At 41.4% G+C, this 21,837-nt stretch overlaps 2 protein-coding genes across 2 annotated transcripts; both read left to right on the forward strand.

The window, feature by feature from the left end:
• The first annotated feature begins 2,021 nt into the window (after positions 1-2,021).
• LOC104414758 (protein LIFEGUARD 4) lies at positions 2,022-3,956 on the forward strand. Its single transcript, XM_010025924.3, has 4 exons — positions 2,022-2,308; positions 2,411-2,524; positions 3,213-3,370; positions 3,493-3,956. Exons 1-4 carry the CDS (start codon positions 2,062-2,064, stop codon positions 3,691-3,693), a joined length of 720 nt encoding a protein of 239 aa, XP_010024226.2. The 5' UTR covers positions 2,022-2,061; the 3' UTR covers positions 3,694-3,956.
• A 9,062-nt stretch (positions 3,957-13,018) lies between these two features.
• LOC104417338 (protein LIFEGUARD 4-like) lies at positions 13,019-15,086 on the forward strand. The gene is made up of 4 exons (XM_010028636.3): positions 13,019-13,310; positions 13,448-13,561; positions 14,519-14,676; positions 14,783-15,086. The coding sequence occupies exons 1-4, from the start codon at positions 13,019-13,021 to the stop codon at positions 14,987-14,989; spliced, it is 771 nt and encodes a 256-aa protein (XP_010026938.2). The 3' UTR covers positions 14,990-15,086.
• The last annotated feature ends 6,751 nt before the right edge of the window (positions 15,087-21,837 follow it).

Consider the following 21,837-nt stretch of genomic DNA (forward strand, 5'->3'; position numbering starts at 1 on the left):
CATCATCTACATCTTCCTCAGCTTTATAGATTGTTCTATGATTCCTATCTTGATATCATCAGGACTCGATTTACAAGTCAATGTACAGATGCACTAGTAGTTATTGAGTTCCTTTCTCCAGCTAGAGATATGGTAAAGAATTTTACAATCTTGACCTTTGGTTACATACCTGTGAATGAGGCAATCTTTAATGGAGTGCGTAGGGGGTATGGCTTTTTTCAAATGATTTACTGCGTAATTTATACCTTCCCTAGCAGCGTATCACTCCTTATTGGAATTTAGTTTACCTGCAGAAACGCAATCCTGTCAGTGAAGCTTTGCTCTTACTCTCATATGGGAGGACACGATACCTCAAATCGAAGGAAGAGTGATTCCTACAACCACGGCACTGAACAGAACCTAGGAACTCGGCTCCCATAAACGTGTTCATTGGACCCACCATCTTGTAATGCACCATCATCTAGTAAAGTTTGTGGATCACCGTAATCTATTTTAAAGCTTAACCTGTAATAAAAATGGATAATTTAATATTTGAATATTTTAACAAAATTGATTAACAAAATTGATTAAAAAGGTATTTCTCTCGTAGAGATGTCAAGATTAGTTTATGTATTATTCACTCAAATAAATTATCCAATTATAGTACCCTTTGAGTTCCAACGCGTTAGATATGGCCCCCAAATTTGCTTTACACCGTGTTGCAATCACTTATAGTGGCCATTCAAAAGTTTCAAAGTACGTTAAAATTAGATAAAAAGTGCTTAGTCCCGCTTTTTCCTTAAATGGAATTCCCCACTAATTGCCTGTGTAATCAATACGCTAACCCTTGATTAAGCGATGCACTAATTAGGGGTGATGCCCATCCTAGAGTAGAGAATCAATCACTAAGGATTAGTTCCACAAAATGGGAACTGGTGGTCTAGTTCTCCCACGAAACTGGTCTAATTCTTAGGAACTATGATACGGTGAATTTTGAAGTACCAGTAATATAACCACTACTATGAGGACTGACCTTAAATTAAGGAGCAACAAATCAATCGACCAAAGCAAGGAGCAACAATTAGAAGGATGAGCAATATTCTTATTGTAGTTCCACTACATATTCCAGAATATGCTTAGTGATGAAAAGTATGAGCCGAGCTTGAACAAACCTAAACAGCTCAAGTAAATAGCTCGAACTAGAACAGAGAGCTAGAAACTTGCGAACTCACCAACCACTAAGACAGGAGACTCAACGGTCCGGCTTAGGGCAAGGCAACCGAGAGGCGAGAGGCTAGAGCGAGAGGCTAGAGCGAGATGAGGTTAAGTTGAGAGGGCTACCGCGCATAAGGAGGTGGAGGAGGAGTCAGGAATGGAACGATGAGTAAAAGGTAGGCTTTCTTCTTTTACTAAAAGGGGAGCTGAAATTAAAAAAATAATATGAAGTACTAATTTGGTCTGGATGGTCTAGTAAGCGGTTTCACACCTGAGAACTGGAAAACCAGATGGGTTCCCATGGGAATCACCCACACGACTAGCCGATTTAGGTGGTTCCTGGTTCTCTTACATGAGGCTGTTGATTAATGCGGCAAGTCTATTGTTGATGGCTAAGTATAACTCCCTCAAATAAATCATCCAATTATAGTACCCTCCGAGTCCTAGCACGTTAGACATGGCCCCCAAATTTGGTCACTAGCGTGTTACAATCACTTATAGTGGCCATTTGAAAGTCTTGAATTACGTGAAATTACGCAAAAAGCACTTGGCCCCACCTTTTCCTAAAATGGAATTCGCCACTAATCACCCCGTGATTAATACGCTAACCCACGATGAATCCACGCACTACTGTTAATTGAAACTCATTGCCTTCGTGCGAGACTTAGAGAAATTTTACTCGCAATCTCGGCCTTTGTTCGTAGGATTCACTTGCTTGTTCAGTAAATTCCACCGACTAACAAGTTTCCACATAAATAAACGCCCCCACACCTCCATCGTTCATACTTCTCCCCTCCTCTCTCTAGAACCCAGAAGCCCTAAAGATCGAGAATCCTTCCCCAGGACTTCCTTTTCGCAAGGCCGACGATGAAGAGCAAGGCCGGCGACGTCGAGAGCGGCCAAGCCGCCGCTGCATTGTACCCAGGCATGCTCGAGAGCCCGCAGCTTCGCTGGGCTTTCATACGTAAAGTGTACGCGATCATCCTGGTGCAGCTCCTCCTCACAGCCGGCGTGGCCACTGCAGTCGGCCTGGTGAAGCCCGTGTCGCGCTTCATCGCCAAGACCTGGCCGGGGTTCGGCGTCCTCATGGCCCTCATCGTCTTATCTTTCATAAGTAAAGAAACCCATCTTTCGATCCTTCTACTGTTGTTTCAATCTTTCGGTGGTTATTCGTTGGTGACGTTCTCATCGTCCTTCTTTCTCGATCTCTCTTCAGTTGTAATCGTGCTGCGCGCGTACCACAACAGATATCCGGTGAACTTCGTCCTCCTGGGCCTGTTCACGGTCACGATGGCGTCCATGGTGGGTCTCTCCTGCGCTTTTTCAGAAGGTACTTCCAAAATTTTCTGTTGCGTAAATCTTGATTTTGTTTCCTAGATTCGTTTGTCGAGCTCGTTCGGCCTTGTCCGAGGTTGTGCAACTCGCGGCAACCGCGACACTGGTGCAAAACGCCCGGAGAAAAAGTGCCATCTTGGCCTTCTTCTCTGTTGCTCTCGATGCCTCGCGTTTCATGTTTTTGCTAGTTCTCCGTGAGTGAGTTCGTTTCTTGGGTTTATCTCAGAAAACTAAAACCAGAGCTGATCAGCAATGAGGTGAGAAAAAACAGCCAATAAACCTCTATTTCACCCTTTGTGTTCTGCTGTTCGATTCATTACTCTCAATTTGAGTAATCACTATTCTTCCTTAATGACAGCAAACGTGTAAAATCCAGTCCACTTTCTTGTTCAGGGACTGGGTCGTTTCCCTCGCCGTTCCTAATTTTTCTATGCATTCAATTCGATGCAAGGCTTATCTTAGAGCTTTCGGCTCTGTTGAAAGCAGAGAAATTGATCGAAATTGTTGATTGGTAATGGAATAATGGAATGTTCTTTCCATGTATGTGCACATTGGCGTGAATGCTATGTTCTCTGCTTTAGTTCTGTCTAATATTTTTGCAGCTCATTAAGCCCTAATGATCAAGTGCTAGTAGCTACTTCTTTTCTGTCCATATCTAATCTCCAGCTTCATCTCTTCAACAGAAAAGGTCATTTTGGAATCGGCAATCTTGACAAGTGTCGTCATAGTCGCGCTTACTTTCTACACCTTCTGGGTCGTAAAGAGAGGCGGCGACTTCAGTTTTCTCGGACCCTTTTTGTTCGCTTCCCTCCTGGTATTACTTGTTTTCGCTCTTATTCAGGTACTAAACGAACAATTTTCATTCCTTTCCGACATCTCTCTCTGTTTTTTTTTTTTTCCTCTTGCTGCTCTCTGTTATCTTCTGAAATGCTCACGTTCTGGGCTAATATGTTTGATGAACAGATCTTCTTTCCTCTGGGGAAACTATCCATGATGATATTCAGCTGTGTGGCAGCAGTCGTATACGCCGGCTACATTGTGTACGACACCGGTAACTTGATCAAGCGCTACAGCTACGACGAGTACATTTGGGCTGCAGTTTCTCTCTATCTTGACATCATCAACCTCTTCCTCAACTTTATCAATGTTTTCCGAAGCGGCTGATCGCTAAGAAAAGCTGTTCGACACGGCCGTGCTGGAATGATGATGGTGTCTTAGCTGAAGATACCGAGGGATAAAGATTCTACGAGCATGATAATAATAGGGACATGAATATAGTTTTCAAAGCAACTCTGACCTCGAGTTACTTTTTCATTGGCCGTTTGAAGAATCCTCAAATATCTTGATTTGTGTATATCAAACCGTCTAAACTTTGCTTCGAAAATGTATTTGGATAAAATTAAGATTTATAGAGAGTGCTATAGATGCTGGAAAATAATAAATCGAGCGATTAAGCAAAGCTATAGTTTCTTCCTTTTAGTGTAACAAAAAGATTGATAATGTTGTAAGTTGTCATTTTTTTTTTTTTGGGTTTTGTGACAACGTGCTTGTCGATACGCTGTGACGGCAACTATGCTCAACTAGACAAGTACATTCGACCAAGGGCTTAAGAAGGAGCAACGATTCAGAGGTCGAAAGTTGAAGGCTCTGGTTTGGATAGGCATGCGTACTGTCCGGCAATTGATTGAGTGAAGCGATCTAGATGATGGAGCAGTGATACGACATAGATCAACGAAGCAAGTCTTCTTGGGCCAGTGACAGAGCATGCTAGTTGAATGCTGCGAAAAACAACCGGATAAGAGCGAAAGCAAGTAATGCTAGGAGGGAAGCGAATAAAAAGGGTCCGAGAAAATTGAAATCACGGCCTTTTGTCACAGCCTAGAGAAGGTGTAGAATGTAAACACGGCGGCCATGATGACAACAACGACGACCGTCAAGATTGCTGATTCCAAAATGATATTTGCTATTGAAGAGATGGAACTGGAGATTAGACACAGACACAAAAGAGGTAACTAATACTAGATCATTGGGAGTTAATCAGCTGTTGAGATATATGATAGGACTGAAAAATGACATATACATAGAGAACATTCCATTAAATAGCAAAAAGTTATAAGAAAAGCCCTGCGTGGAATCATTATATGCAGTGGAAATTAGGAACGGGCAGGGAAAACAACACGGTCCCCTGAATGAAAAAGTCAATCTGACATGATCGCTAACCCGACATGCGACCTGTCCTAAATTTTGGTGTGTCGAATTTCAAATCAATGGCGTATCCCATAACCTCAATCATTCTTCCTTTCCTGCGGAGATTCCCATTCAGAAATGAAGGGAATGCTCCCATTCTACCTTGTTGTCCATGGATGCCGAACTGAAGCCTGAGTCGACCTTCAGGCGATGCATGAAAAATTTAGGACAGGTCGCATGTCAGGTTAGTGATCATGTTAGGTCGACTTTTTTGTTCAGGGGACCATGCCATTTTACCTCACCGTTCCTAATTTCCTATGCATATGACGATTCGACGCGAGGTTTGTCTTATAGCTTTTGGCTCTTTAATGGAATGTTCTCTCTATGTATGTGTATCATGCTTCAGTCTATCATGGTTCTCAACAGCTGATTTAACTCCTACTGATCTAGTACCAGTTACTTCTTTTGCGTCTGTGTTGAATCTCCAATTCCATCTCTTCAACAGAAAAGTTCATTTTGGAATAGGCAATCTTGACAGTTGTCACTGCTGCCGTGCCGTGCTTACGTTCTACACCTTCCAGGCTGTAACAAGAGGCCATGATTTCGGTTATTTTGGACCCTTTTCGTTTGCTTCCCTCCTAGCATTCCTTGTTTTTGCGCTTATTCAGGTACTTACGGGAGATCCATTCATTCCTTTCCAACACCTCTTTTTCTGGCTGCTCTCTGTCATATTCTGCTAGAAATTCTCACGGTTTGGAATTTGCTTGACTGACAGATCTTCGGAGAAGTTTATCCTCGATGATATAGGGCTGCGTGCCAGCAGTCGTATTTGCTGGCTGCATCATATACGATGCCAGTGACTTGATCAAGCCCTTCAGCTGCGATGTGTACATATGGGCTGCAGTTTCATTGTGTTTCGACACTATCAACCTCTTCCTTAGCTTTATGTTCAGGCAATAAAAAAAATCAAGAAAATATAACTATCAAATAGATAAAAATAAATAAATAACTAATCAATAACATAAGATGAATTGCACGCCATGAGGAATCTTGCTACATAACTCTGAATAATACGAGAACTCGTGTTAACGCACAACCGTCACAATGTAATGCAGGGGCTTGATGCAAGCAGGCTAAACGCAATGCAAACACATGCCGGATCATGTAACTACATGCTAACTGAACACACATGGGGATGAAATCAATGAACAACGACATGACAAGCGATGAGTACAAACCCTACATGACAAGCCATTAAAAATATTATAGGCGCTTCGATGAAAATCTCATTTCATTTCATTGAAAACGGGGTTGGAAATCAGGATGTCACATCACTTCACGAGTTGATTATGCCTATAGTATTTTTCTCTGAGCTGATCACTCATGATGATAACTAATCTATCAGGTAAAGTTGTTAAGGAATATAAATGTGACTGACTTAAGAATTCGACCAGAAATCGACTACTCGACTGTGCTAATCAGTAAGTGTTAATACATCATCGTTAAAATCGATTAGAGACTGGAGATAGGTCGATTTGACAGAAGCATGTAATTAAATTATGGGTGATTCCACATGATTGCAAAATTCTTGTTGAGTGGCACTAAACTGATTTTTTTACCGATTACGTACCCCGGTGCTCGTAATTGAAATCTTGAGATTTTTACAACAATCGAGAGTCGCCTATGAGTTGGAGATACACAATGTGGATCGAAAATAATTGACCATGGGTCAAACGTATTAAAAATTCATAAAAGCTACTCGGTAGGTTAGGTCACGCTAAAATCGCATCTGGTTGAAATTAACCACGAAATTGAACTTGGTTTCAGGAATCAAAAGTTTTGGTGTGTCACGATTTATTTTTGGGACATCAACTCATCCTTCGAAGAATTTTTGATGAGCCCGAATTTTTGGCGAAAAATCAAAATTTGGCAAAATTGATTCAAGAAATTCGGAGGGCCACCTTGGTGTGGATTTTTTGCCTTCAAGTTGGATTGTTTGGTGATGGAAATGGTGGAAATTCATTTGGGGCTAGCAGGGGTTGCAACATTTGGGCATCAACCTTGGCTTGTTGGAGAAGAATTGGAGGAAATGGCTGTTGGATAAAGGCTGAAGTTGGTGGGGCCTTACACTTGAGTTTTTGGATATTTTCCCTTGACTTTAAGGCTTCTTGTCCCCCTCCTTCCCTGCAGCAACTCCATCTTCTTCTTTCTCAGTTTCTTCTTCATTTCCTCCAGTTGAAACCTCAATTTCCAAAGCAACATGACTAGCTACCACCCCCGCAAGCCGAGCCAGCCATCGCTAGGCCTCGCGCTAGCTTATCCTGAGCCTATCGTCCAGACCCCGTGCATCCGCCGAGCCAGTGACGCCGACCAGCTCGCTAGCTATCCGTGCATCGTCCACGCCATCCAGCTTGCCAGCTGTCCGTGCGTCGTCCACGCCGTTCGATCCAGCAACCTCCTACAGCCGCTCGTTCGTTGTTCCGGCAATCCAAGTCGCCGCCATCTACCCCTGCTTGCGTCACCGTCCAGCCCTGCCCATCCCCACGCGGATTGCCTCAGCCTCAACCGGTTCTGTCCCTCCTCGGGCGAGAGCGGATTTGAGCAAAGTGAGGCTTGCTTGGCCATTTTCGGGCCCTTCCGAGCCTCCTTTGGTGTTGCCGTAGGCCCGAGTCTTGCTCACCTTTGCGTCGCTGTCGCTGTGAACCGGTTTATTCGTTAATCCGGTGAGTTTATGTTCTAAACTCTAATTAGGGTGCTAATTATGCTTAGAGGTGGATTAGTGGTTAATTAGAGGTTTAGTTAGGCTTAAGTGAGGTTAGAGTAAATTAGTTAGTTTAGTTAGTTCATTAGATTTTGTAATTAGGTTAATTTAGCAATTAGGTGGTTAGTGATTTTAGTTAGTTAGCGGCAAAAGATCGTTTCAAGTACCATAACTTGGCATAAAATAACACTTAAGTACAATAACTTACAAAAGTGACACTTAAGTGCCACGTTCAAAGAGAAATAGATCACTTAAGTGCCATTCCGGCCAAAATACTGACGTGCGTAATTTTTGGCGAAGTAAGTGCAAAACAACGCCGTTTTATACGCTGACGTGGCTAAATAATGCAAAAACGACGTCATTTTGGTGCTAACATAGTAAAAAAATAATATAAAAATTAATTTAATTAAATTTAAAATTAAATTTATTTAAAATATTTAAAATTTTAATATTAAAAAATTTTAAAAAGTTAAAAAAAAATTAAAAAGAAAAGAAAAGCGGGGGAGGCGGCTAAGGGCCGTCGCTAGGAAGGGCCGATGACGGAGGGGGAGGGTCGAGTCGGGGTTGCCGGGACCTAGCCAAGGGCGGCGACTCCGGTTGACTAACAGCGAGGGCTCGTTTTTTTTTTTTTTTTTTGTGAATATTAAAAAAAAAATTAATTTTAAATTTTTTTAAATAAATTTAATTTTAAATTTAATTAATTTTTATATTATTTTTTTTACCACATTAGCACTAAAATGACGCCGTTTTGCACTTGCTTCGTCGGAAAATCGCCACGTCAGCATTTTAGCCGGATTTTGGCCGGATTAACACTTAAGTGATCTATTTTGTTCTAATTTTGGCACTTAAGTGTCACTTTTGTTAGTTATGGCACTTAAGTGTCCCTTTGTGCCAAGTTATGACACTCCAGGTCCGCACGTTGTTAGTTAGCCTAGTATATTAGATTAGTTTAATTAAGTCCAATTAGGTGGTTAGTTTAGTGTAAGTAAATTAATTAGTAATTTATTTAATTATTTTGTAATTTATTAATGATTTATTAATTAGCGAAAATTATCTTTTGGAATAGCCGGTTGTCAGAATTTCATGCTAATCGCCATGGTTGTATCGGTTTGTACAATTGAGTGCTAATTTATGTAATTGAATGATGATAGATGATTTTTATTTATTATTTCAAAAATATGGAATTTTGGTATTTAATTAGAAAATATCGGGTGTTGGTTTTTTATGCCAAAAATGTTTTTAAGTATTATATAAAATCGTGAAATTTTTAAAAGAGATGATATCGAATTTTACGATTCAATTTATTTGTGTGCCCACACATAATTATTTTACTAGGTGTTTTTAATATGAAGAAAATATGCCAAGTACATTATTTATATTGAGATATTTGAGTGCAATGCACGATATCCTTGGCTGGGATAGATGTGTGTGTGATCGTTATGAGAACCCATCATGAGCGTTTACGCCAAATAATGCTTCTTCGGGGATGCTCTTTCATGAATGCCAGTTGTAGTGGAGGCTAGGCCGATGCTCCTTTATGAATGTTGTCTAGATGTAGACGTTGTTGTACTCAATGGTGCGAAACAACGCCCGGTTATGTCGGATGACTGCCAACTGTTGAGTTGGCTGTCGCCGTTGGATTGTAACTAATTGGAACGCTTGAGTGATTAATATAGCCGCGCCTGATTATAAGACAAAATTGTGTGGCACGGAATATGACGTATCATAACGATTTGGCTTTATAATCGGGACTCTTGTGATTGATTGATATGTTGAAAGTAAAGTGTTCAAATTATTGAGTGCATTTACTGTATGCACATGTTATATGAACTGTACTAATATGCATAGAGGTGCTAAGGCAAGGTAAATCTTATATGATGTGTGTATAGGCTGCCTCTAGGTGAATTTATCTTCCTAATCGGGGTTTAGGGTGTAGACTCACCGAGACATTGTCTCACCCCATCGTGGTTTACAATGTTCAGGTCCCTAGATGGAGGTACAACAGGTACGTTATGGGGTTCCGCAGGTGGTGGATTTTGAAGACACCTTTTTCTTTATCCGGAACCACCCTGACCCGAGAGTTAGTGGAGTCCACGGTCTAGGTCGATGAGGGCCTACCCTAGTTGGTACCTCATCGATTCATAGTGTGGTTCATTGGCTTTCCTCAAGGTTTTGACGGGGTCGAGAGGGTTCCCTACAAGGTTTCGACAGGCCTCTCGTTGGGACCGAGGAGTGGGAAGTAGGTCACCCGATGGATCTCGACACCCTAATGGTGTCGTGGTGGACCCAGAGCCCATGGCTGTAGAGCCCGAAGTTTAGATAGCTCAGTAGCTCCTTTTTGAGTTAGACTCTTGCATATATAAACTCGGTTTGTTTATAAAATATGTTGTGTTAATTGGTTGTCCTGCTTTTCTATTACATATGTTCGTTATTTGGAGATTGTTTAATTTGATTCCGCATGTGTATAAAATGAATGGGTTGGCGACGTGTCCTGGGAATGTCGCAATTTTAATCGACCACCAAGGGATGTACGTGCGCTCGAGGTTTGGGATGTGACAAGTTATGCATTGAAATTACCGAGAATCGGAGAATCGAACCACGGGTTTTGGTTCGGTTCCCGGTTCCAAAGAGGCCGGTTCCGGTTCCCAGTTCCCTTTTTAGGGAACCGGCGGTTCTTGGTTTCGATTCCCAAACCTAAAAACCCTAAATATTTTTATCGGCGGCATCCCAATTTTTGAACTTCCGCCCAAACCCTAAATCGCTGGTGAAACCTCCACCCAAACCCTGTCCCCGACTCCTCCATATCCCTACCTTGATACCCTCGATGACGCCCTCCCTTGACGATGCCGCTCGCCCCCGGATGACGCTGCGGTGACGACAACGCCCTGTCGCTTGCCGCCCTTGAAGTCGATGTCGCTCGCCCCCGCTCGCCCGCCACTGGACACCACTCGCCCCCTCCGCCCCCGTTGTACACCGCTCACCCCCCCGACGACGCCCTTGACGACGACGCCCCGCCGCTGCCACTCACCCGCTACTTGCCAGCGGTGCGCGCTCTCTCTCTCTCTCTCTCGTGGCGTGGGTTTTGTGTCTTACGTATGTGGAATTTTTGATTTCTCTTTCTCTTTCTGGTTTTGTTTCTTGCGAAGTGCAGAATTCAAGTTTCAGGGACTCGAGGAGCTTTTCTCAGCCGACTTACATGCTGGTAATCTCTACTGCCCCCTCTCTCCATCGTTTGTTCGCGATTGAACCTCCTGGTTTTCTTGAACTGCCCCCTCTCTCCATCGTTTGTTCTCTCTTATGCTGGTGGCTGAAATAATTGGTGTTGATCGGTAAAATCTATCTTAAAGTTGATTCTCTAGTTCGGCAGCTGATGCACTTTGACTCATTTGTTGCTGAATAATAATCTTATATGGTGTGGATCAGGTTCCCACTAATGGCAAGCTTTGTGCTGACAAGCAAAACCAAATCTTTAGTTGGAACGTTGTATTAGTCAATTTTGTGCTAATAACCACGAATACAAGCATAATTAGTATCCTTTGCTTGTAGCGGCGAGGCCAAGGGTGAGCTTCTAGCAAGCGATGGAGACGTAGAAGACGAGGTGGGTGAGAGAGAGAGGAGGGGGGGAGTAATCCAAGCATTATATTGGACATAAACACTAGACTTGGAGTAGCACTGCTGTGCAGGTAATTTTCATGTGCTTGCTGAAAAACCTGTTTTTTTTTAAGAGGATCGCTTTTTAAATTTTTTGCTGGCGTTCTTTGACTCAATTGGAAAGGCGGGCCAAAGTGAGACTGTATAGGTGCATAATTTTGCGCTATTGCTTGTACAAGTGAGATTTCACTTGTTGTATCATCCAATTGATGCTTAGAAGTTACTACTATACAGGCAGTAGGAAGTTCCTATTAGTCAATGTTGTATCATCCAATTGATGCTTGGAAGTTCTTGACAGTCCCAAGTCTCACTTGTACAGGTGCAACAGTTGGAAAGCTCATCAATTTGGTGACGAAGTGAAGGTTGCCCAAGCCGATGATTCAAGTAATTAGTAAAATTTACTAGTGAGACTTGCCGGATAACATTAGGCAATCGATGCCTGCAAAGTTTTTGAAGGTATAGATATGAATTTGTCACAAGTGCTAAAGCAAAATTCTCGATTTTTTTTTTAATGTAAGTGTGTGAAAAAAAGAAGAAGTTTTGCGCTTGTTTGTTCGTGGTGTGCCAATTTAAAAATTCATGTCTCGAAATATTGAAGAAATCGTGTTGTATTGGAATTTGAAATTTTCGAGCATATATCTCTCTTTTCCTCCAAGTTCACAAGCATTTTCATTTTCCTTTGAAGGTATGAGTTTTTTCCTAAATCCAGCTTTGATCCTCGATCCTACTGCTTAATTGTTGGTAATGTTAGCTATGTTAGGCCTTCATGAACTCTCTATTTCTGAGAAAAACTATATTATTACATTCTTCCCAAGTTGACTAGCATATATCATTTTGTATTATCTTTGATGAATGACAAAGCTTATTTGTTATTGTTGCGTTCTTTTCCGTTTTTTTAAACTAAAATGAACAAAAAAAAAAAAAAAAAGAGAACTTGTTGGAACTGGAATCGACCACGGAACTGTGACGGGGTAGGTTCCAGGTTTTGGCCCGACGGGTAGGTTCTAGGTTCCAAAAATTAGGAACTGTGCACGAGGTTAGGTTCCAGGTTCTAGGTAGAACCTGTAAGGAACCTGGAACCGCTCACCCATAATTGAAACTATCTTATCAATCAAGTTTTGTGGTAAATTGATAGCTCCTAGAACCCAAGTACTGCCTCCCATTTTACCATGTCAAAAGGTTTCATGAGGTTAATTTGTATTGCCACGTATTTAGCTTTATTGCCCTTATGATAGTTGTGAAGGATTTTCTAGCAAAGCAAAACATTCTCCGAGATCTATTGACATGAGATGGAAGCATTTGGTTGAGGGCAACAACCGAAGGAAGGAAATAGTTGACTCTTTCTGCAAGTAACTAGGATATGATCTTATATAAAACATTGCAACATGAGATGGGTCTGAAATCCAGCACGCAAGATGGATTTAGGACCTTCGGCACAAGGGATATCAAAGTAGAATTTATAGTTTTCAGCATCCTTCTTAAGGAGAAGAAGTCCATGATAGCATCCTCTATGTTATACTATTATTTGTGCATATTGAAAATTAGGGTTCAATTCTTGGATATGGACAAATTGTAAATCGCTGTTACCTTAGGTTCACCCCCTAATTTCCACCGATCCCCATTTAATTAAAACACTAATCGAGGCATTTATAGAAAACAACGTGGGGAGTTAAAATAATCGTTATTCGTAATGAGGCGCTTTCTTGAAAATCGACCGACCTTTTTGTCTCGACGTCCGTGGATCAAATGTGATTTCGGCCATTTGTTCTTGGAATCGATCGTGACGGGCCCGATCAATAATCCCACCACGACAAATTTCGACCTAATATATATGTAATTTCGTCTGTCTCCTCCTCCTCTTCCTCCTCCTCCTCCTTCGCAAGACCCACAATGAAAAGCAAGACTGGCGACGTCGAGAACCGCGGAGGCGACATCGAGAACCGCAGAGATGGCGACAACGAGAGCGGCAGAGATGCCACCGCGTTGTACCCCAACATGCTCGAGAGCCCGCAGCTGCGCTGGGCTTTCATACGCAAAGTGTACGTGATCATCTTGGCTCAGCTCCTCCTCACCGTCGGCATCGCCTCCGCTGTCTTCCTCGCAAAGCCCATGAAGCGCTTCGTGGCCGAGACCAAGCTGGGGTCCGCCATCTTCATCGTCCTCCTCGTCCTCCCTTTGATACGTAAAAAAACCTATCTTCGCGTCACCCCAGGACGCGTTCATGTCTTTGTCCGTTCATTCATTTTCTACTGTCGTTTCTGATTTTCAGTAATTAGTCTGTCGGCGAAGTTTCTTTCTTCTTTTCTGTGATCGCTCCAGTTATATGTCCGCTGCGCGCGTACCATAAGCGACACCCGGTGAACTTCGTCCTCCTCGGCCTGTTCACGGTCACGATGGCGTTCGGTTTGTGTTTTTCCTGCGCTTTTACGAAAGGTACCTCCACTCTCTCTTTTTAAAAAAAAAATTAATTATATAAATCCTGGCATTTATATCTTGAACACGTTCTGCTTGGTCTGGTCAGTGGGGTCAAGGACCATTGCGTTCCGACGACTGCGACGTGCCGAGGAAAGAAATACCGTCTAGGCCATGTCCTTTTGCGTTTCGGACGTCGCTCCATGTTTGTTAGTTGTTTTGGGAGAGAGTTCATCATTTGGCTTGCTTCAGAAAACTAGACCAAAATTATAGCAAGTTTCCTGGCAAGTTTGTCTTCCACTGTTTGATTCTTTCTTTAATTTGTGCAATTGCTCTTCCCTGGTGATAGCAAATGTATAGATACACAGTCCCCTTTTTCTTTTTTCTTTTTTGTTTCGGGACTGTCTTTTTTCTCTTACCGTTCGTTTCCTATGCAAATGATACAATGCGTGGCTTGTCTTACAGCTTTTGCTCTTTAGATGAATAAAAAAGGAGTACGGATCAGATCTCAAGTGGCAGCTATTGCCGTTGGACTTATCGGTTCATTTCTGCTTTTCATGAAGTCCAACCTTGGCGCTTGAACAAGTTCTTGTTAGCGTACTTATGAAGCGTTTGTTTTACAACTCTGAAAAAGGACCGGCTTTTGCGTGGCTCTCATGGCCGATGCATTTTGGTGACCTTGAGCTCACCGAATACTCGATTCGATGAGGGTTTTTACTATATTCTGAGAGTCGGCACATGCTTTGTCGATATAAATTTTGTAATTGAAAAATCTTAATATGTTGACTTCCATCAAGAGGGTTTTGATGTTTGGTCCACTGTTCCTAACGGATATTCTGTTATTCGATTATCCGATCATGGTGCAAGTTCTCTGCTTTAGTTCTATCGAATATTTCACAGTTCATTAAGTCCTAATGATTAACTGCTAGTTACATCTTTTGCGTCTATGTCTAATCTCAAGTTCCATCTCCTCAACAGAAAAGATAATTTTGGAATCGGCAATTTTGACGAGTGTCGTCGTTGTTGCGCTTACGCTCTACACTTTCTGGGCGGTAAAAAGGGGCCATGATTTCAGTTTTCTCGGACCCTTCTTGTTCGCTTCCCTTCTGGTGATAATTGTTTTTGCTCTGATTCAGGTATTTAGAGGAACAATTTTCATTCCTTTCAAACATCTCTTTTCCTGGCTGCTCTCTGTCAAATTCTGCTAAAATTCTCACGCTGCGGACTATGTTTGATGAACAGATCTTCTTTCCTCTGGGGAAGTTATCCTGGATGATATTTGGCTGCTTGGGATCGATCGTATTTGCTGCTTTCATTGTATACGACACCAATAACTTGATCAAGCGCTTCAGCTACGATGAGTACATATGGGCTGCAGTTTCAATTTATCTCGATGTCATCAACCTCTTCCTTAGCCTTCTCTATGTCTTCGGAGCGGGCGACGGCTAGAAAAAACTGTTCGGCACCCCCTTGCCCTTGATTTGTGTGAATGGTGATTGGTGTCTTGTTTGAATAAACCGATGAGGGCTGAAGTTTGTGAATAATGATATGGACGCAAATCTAGTTTTTGTGAGCTACTTTGATATGTGATTGTGTAATGTAAGTGTTAAATTATGTCTCGAGTTTGAGCGTTTACAAAACGCGATTCGCTGGACTCTTGAAATGCACAAAAAAGGAAATATAAAAATAAAATAAAATAAAAAGGGAGGAAAGTACTTCTTTGCTGCGAAGCCTGCGGAATCCGAATTGAATGAAATCAAATCGTGGAGCCCAGAGTCAAAGTGTTGACTCTGGGCACACGCACGTAGAAGAATTCCCTTTTGGCGTGAAGGAGTCCTTCACACACATATATATGAACATATATAATTTCCTTCTTTGAGAGCGTGCGTGGAGCGGCCGAAGACCTACGTAAAAAGAGAAGCCACACGTCAGAGAAGCTTTTGCACGTCCACGCCGCTTGAAGAAGAGCCGCAAGATTTTGAAGCCATGCAAAGCCTTTGAAGAGATACGCGAAGCCTTACGTACGTGGACCAAATACGATCGCTGGAGTTCTTGATTTTGGTGTACATAGAGTGTTTTGTTTAAAGCTTGTACGTGCAATAATTTTGTGTCATGAATTTATGTCCAAATGAGTTGTTTATTTATAAACACTTTGGGTTTAGGGTTAAATCTAGTTGTGGGAAATACTTGAGCGTATGAGTGATTGTAAATTTTGATTCTCCAATTATAGTGGATTATTTGCTGCTGGCTCTCCCCATGGACGTAGGTACCAATACTCGGATCGAACAACGTAAATTTTCTAGTGTACTTATTTTTCTCATTTATTTATCTAGTAATTTCGGGTTAACGTAAATTGCAAGATCCCGTCGTTTCTACGTATTATATCCCAACAATTAGTATCAGAGCTTGGATTGAATTTCTTGATTGTGATTTGGAGCTTTTGCTTATCTGATTATTATCTAGAAATTCTATTACTACAATTATGTCTGAGAGGAAATCTGAAATTGAGAAATTTAACAAGAGCAACAACTTTGTGTTATGGAGCATCAATATGCGGGTATTACTAACAACACAAGTTTTGGCCAAGGCATTGGATGGTGAAGATGAGTTGCCGATTATGATGAAAGCCTCTGAGAGGGTAGAGCTAATGGAAAAAGCAAAGAGCACAATCCTGTTAAATTTGTCGGATGAGGTTTTAATAGAGGTTGCTGAGGAGAAGGATGTCGCAGCAGTATGGGCAAAAACTTCAAACACTCTAAAAGGTTTGAACAATCACTTGTGCATGTTAAAGAAGATGTTTCGATTTAGATATACTGAAGGTACGTCTATTAGAACCCACCTAGATGAATTTAATAAACTCATAATGGATTTGAAGAATGTCCGTAAGATACTTGATGATGAAGAATATGACATGATATTGTTAGCTTCTTTACCAGAATCATGGGAGCACTTTACTGATTCACTATTGCAGGGGCATACTACAATTACCTTAGAAGAGGTAAAGTCCGCCTTATTCTCTAAAGAGTGGCAGAGAAAGTTGCGAGATGATGGTCTAGTGCAAGGAGTAGTGCAAACACTGACGATTCGAGGTAGAGAACAACATTGATGTTCTAGTAGTAGTAGAGGTAAAAGCATATCAAAATCACGACATAGAAAGTTCAAGGAATGCGTGAAGTTCTTTGAGTGTCACGAGGAGGGGCATATAAGGAGAGATTGTCCAAAGCGAAGGAATAAAGCTGATAGGCAAATGTTGCTGAAGGGAGCACTAGTGATGTAAAAGTTGTTTTATGTGTGAATGCTACTTCGTCAGGAGACGAACGGGTGCTAGATTCGGGGTGTTCTTATCATATGACGCCTCATAAGAACTGGTTTACTACTTACCAGACTGCAGATGGTGGAAGGGTTTTTTGGGGAATAATGCAATACGTAAGAATGTGAGGATAAAGACAATTCGGATTCGGATGCACGATGGGGGTGGTGCGCACATTGACAGATATGAGGCATGTACCAGAGCTAAAGAAAAACCTTATTTCTCTAGGGACACTTGATGACATCGAGTGTAGGTACACCGCTGAAGGTGGAGTACTGAAGATCTCTCGAGGTGCCATGATAGTGATGAAGGGGAAGAAAGTGAATACTCTCTATCATCTACTGGGAGAGACCGTGACCAGATCCGTTGCAGTTTCATTAGGTGAGTCAGACTTTAACTTGACTCAATTATGGCATATGCGTTTGGGGTACATGAGTGAAGCAGGTATGACAATGCTGAGTGAACGGGGGCTGTTGAAGGGTCAAAAGACAGGGAAACTAGACTTATGTGAGCACTACATTTATGGGAAGCAACACCGAGTTAAGTTTACTACAATTATTCATTCGACCAAATGACCAGTTAAATATATTTATCCAGACGTCTGGGGCCCATCTTTAGTTCCTTCGAAAGGAGGTGCCCGATATATGTTGATATTTATCGACGACTATTTGAGGAAGGTATAGGTATACTTTTCCAAAACACAAATATGAAGTGTTTGATTGGTTCAAGAAATTTAAGGCATTGATTGAGAATCAATCAGATAAACAAATCAAGTACTTGAGAATCAATAATGGCATAAAGTTCTGTGGTAATGATTTTATTGAGTTCTACAAGAAAGAATGTATTGTGAGACACCACACAGTACATGGGATACCACAGTAGAATGTCGTGGCATAATGGAATAACAGAACTTTTTTTAAGCAAGCTCGATGCATGCTTTCGCATGCGAGACTTGGCAAGGAATTTTGGGCTGAAGCAGTGAACATGGCATGTTACCTAGTTAATCGATCTCCATAATTTGCTATCGAGTGGAAGACTCCTGAAGAAGTATAGTCGGGCAAACCTGTTGATTATTCTGGATTACATATATTCGAATGTCCTGCGTATGATCATGCGAGTGATGGTAAGCTTGAGCCGATGGCGAAAAAGTGCATATTTCTGGATTATGCACATGGGGTGAAAGCTTACTAGATGTGGTGCACTAATCCCAGATCACTCGGTTTTCTAATCAGCAAAGATGTGCTCTTCAACGAGACTGCAATGCTTTAATAGAGGGGTTCTGAGACACAACCAGCAAAAAAGACAAATTAAGGTGTCATTAGTGAGGTGGAGCTTCGGGTGAAGACTTTGGAGACTTCGAAGGTAACAGAAGTTGAGATTGCAGATAAAACTGTGTAGTTCCTAAAGTCGGTGATAGTGAACAACTAGCAAAGCTGCAACATACTATAGCTGCAGATAGACAGAGAAGGCATATTAAATCACTGGTACATTATGGTTATATAGATATTGCTTATGCATTGACTATAGGTGATGAGGTGGAGACAGATGAACCTTTGTCTTACTCTACGACGATAGCTAGTTTGGAGTCATCGCAGTGGCTAGGGGCTATGAGTGAAGAGATGGAATTACTCAAACGAAATCAGATATGGGGGCTGGTCAAAGTACCTAAAAGCCAAAAGATTGTCGAAAGTAAATGGGTCTTCAAATGGAAAGATGGCATTTCTAGTGTCGAGGCAGTGAGGTATAAGGCGAGACTTGCGGCGAAGGGGTATACACAACATGAGGACATTAACTACAATGAGGTGTTCTCTCCTATGGTAAGACATACTTCTATTCGTGTTTTACGTATTTTAGTTGCTTCGTAGGATCTTGAGTTAGAGCAGCTAGATGTGAAAATTGCGTTTATTCACGGTGAGTTGGAGGAGCATATTTATATGAGGCAACTAGAGGGGTTTGCTATTATGAGTAAGGAAGATCATGTTTGCTTGTTGAAGAAATCTTTGTATGGGCTGAAACAATCTCCTAGGCAATGGTATAAACGTTTTGATACTTTCATGGCTAGTCAAAACTATTCAAAAAGTCAGAAGAATAGCTGTGTTTGCTATAGGAGATTGGAGAATGATTATTTGATTTATCTACTTTTATATATTGATGATATGTTGATAGCAGTTAAGAATATGTCTGATATTGATGTGCTAAAGAGGCAATTATATGCTGAATTCGAGATGAAAGATTTAGGTGCTGCAAAGAAAATTTTGGGTATAGAGATTTTGCGTGACAGGGCTATAGGGGTTTTACGTCTATTTCAAAAGAAATACATTGAGAAAATCGTGACACGTTTTAATAAGCAGTCGACAAAATTTGTGAGTACACCTTTAACAAAGCACTTTAAACTTTTAGATAAAATATCACCATAGATTGAGGAGGAGGTGGAGCATATGTCCCGTATTTCTTATTCTAGTGACGTGAGTAGTATTATGTATGCTATGGTGTGCACTAGGCTTGATATTTCACAAGCTGTGAGCATGGTTAGTCGCTATATAAAGCATATTGGAAAAGCTCATTGGGAAGCTGTGAAGTGGATCCTTAGATATTTGAAGAGGACAACAAATGTGGGTATAGTTTATCGAAGGGACAACAATGACAGTGAGACCACTGGTTTTGTGGATTCGGATCATGCCGGTGACTTAGATGATTGCAGGTCTTTAGCAGGGTACGTATTTACGCTAACGAGTGGTGCAGTTTGTTGGAAAGTGTCCTTATAGGATCACATTGCCTTGTCTTCGACTAAGACAAAGTACATGGCACTAACATTTGTAACGAATGAGGTGATATGGTTACAAAGCTTGCTCTCAAAATTTGGGTTAGAACAGAAAAGTGTGGATATACACTATGATAACCAACGTACGATATATTTGGCATATAATCCGGTTTATCACGAGTGAACGAAGCATATCAACATTAGGTACCACTTTATCCAAGATATCTTAGCTAAGGGTAATGTCATTGTTAAAAAGATTGCTACAATAGATAATCCACAAGACATGATGACTAAGTGTCACGACCCGAACCGCGAGTGTGCCAATATCCCGCCATGGTCATGCAAATGCGACATTCCCAAGTAGTGTCGCGGACCCCATTCATTTATTATTGCGCAAGCAGAATGTATTACAAAACCCTTGACAAAAACTCATAGGATAGGAAAGTAGGAAACCACTCATTCATAAACAAACATGCTTTCAAAGGTAACCACACTAGGGTTTACACATATACCAAAAAGGGGCAGTCTACAAAAGGCCGGCTCTTAAAAAGGAACTGTCCTACGACCTACAAGTCGGACACGTTCTCCAATCCTCTTGACTTCACCTTTGCAACTCCTCAAGGCCAACCAAAGCGATCTGGTCGCTTCGTCCACTAGGGACCTAAAAATGTTGGCCCACAATGAGATGAGACATTGTCTCAGTAAGTTCAACCCCCTAAACCCTCTATTAGAAAGAAAATGCGTCCAATGATGGCCTAGCCACACCACATAGAGGACTTATCTCGCCTTAGTTCCTTTATGTAGGTTAGCACAATTCATATCACTCAATCATATGCTTATATCACCCAACCACCTACAGTAATACGAACTTAAATAACTAGAACACATTCGCTTTCATATAACCGTCAACCACATGGGTCTTGATTATAAGACTAAATCGTTATGACGCGTCTAATTCCATTCTACACAATTCCGTCTCATAATCTGACACATCAATAACACTCAACATGCATTCCAATTGATTATTCACTACCACGTAAGGTCATAGCCTATTCATAGTTTGGCTATCTACTAACATTAATGTCAGGCATCACCTCCCCACCTTGAAGCACGGCTTCGTCAGTACGTCGACGGCATTCCCGAAGGAGCATGAGTCTAGTTGGCCTAGCCTCTACTGCGACCCACAACCACTACATGGGTATCCCATATAGGGGTAAGTCCGGCTCAACAGCCCAGGACAAATTCCTCTTAATTATAACACAACAAAATCATACTCGGCCCCAGGACACTTTGCATTTCACTCAATGCTTCCACTTAAAATAGTGATCCCTGCCATTTTTCTTTATATTAAAAACATCTGAGAAAGTAGTTGTGTGAGTGGATACACAATCGGATTCAAACCATAAAAACTAACACCGTTCTTTTTCAAACCCCATTGCTTGATATAAAACTTAAATTTGCAATATCCACTCATCAAATTAATAATCTGAATACACAGCATCAATCAGCACGAAATTCTGAAAAAAATAAGATCTCGAAATAATTTTCGGAATTTATTAAATAATTAATTTTATTTCGAAAATTAATTAAATAGTAATATTTTAATAATTTTCGTAATATTATATATTATTAAATAATTAAATAATTTCGAAATACATATATAATTCAAAATTATATATTTAAGTCAAATCATCATTAAACTAACATAACCATCCATTTAACTTTAAATAAACACACCCTAAACTAATCACACCCCTTAATCTAATCCACATTTAAATAAATTAAACTAACCACCTAATAACACTTAACATAAACTAAACCTTCCTAAGCATAATTAACCATCTAATCGAGGTTTAGTGAGTTAAACTCACTCAATTAACGAATTGATCGGACCAAAATGACGGGGATGCCACAGGGAACAACTTTCCTCAAAGCGGGCCAAGCATCCGGGGTCGGGGAGCCGGCCAAAACGGGCCAAAACGGGGCTAAGATACCCATTTTTGCTTGCTACTAGTTGAGGCTGACGAAGGGGGAAAATGGCTGGTTTTGAACCGAATCCAGCAAGGGAAGATCGGCGGTGGCTTGGACGGGCCAGTGGGGAGGTCAACGGCGGCGGGGACGAGCTACGGCAGCTCCTGGAATGCGCAGACCAAAACCAACGGGGACGACTCAGCGTCGGCCAACCGTGGAGCAGCGGCTGTGCGAAATGGCAAGTGGCGACGACGA

Source organism: Eucalyptus grandis, chromosome 8, assembly GCF_016545825.1.
Source record: "Eucalyptus grandis isolate ANBG69807.140 chromosome 8, ASM1654582v1, whole genome shotgun sequence".
NCBI lineage: Eukaryota > Viridiplantae > Streptophyta > Magnoliopsida > Myrtales > Myrtaceae > Eucalyptus > Eucalyptus grandis.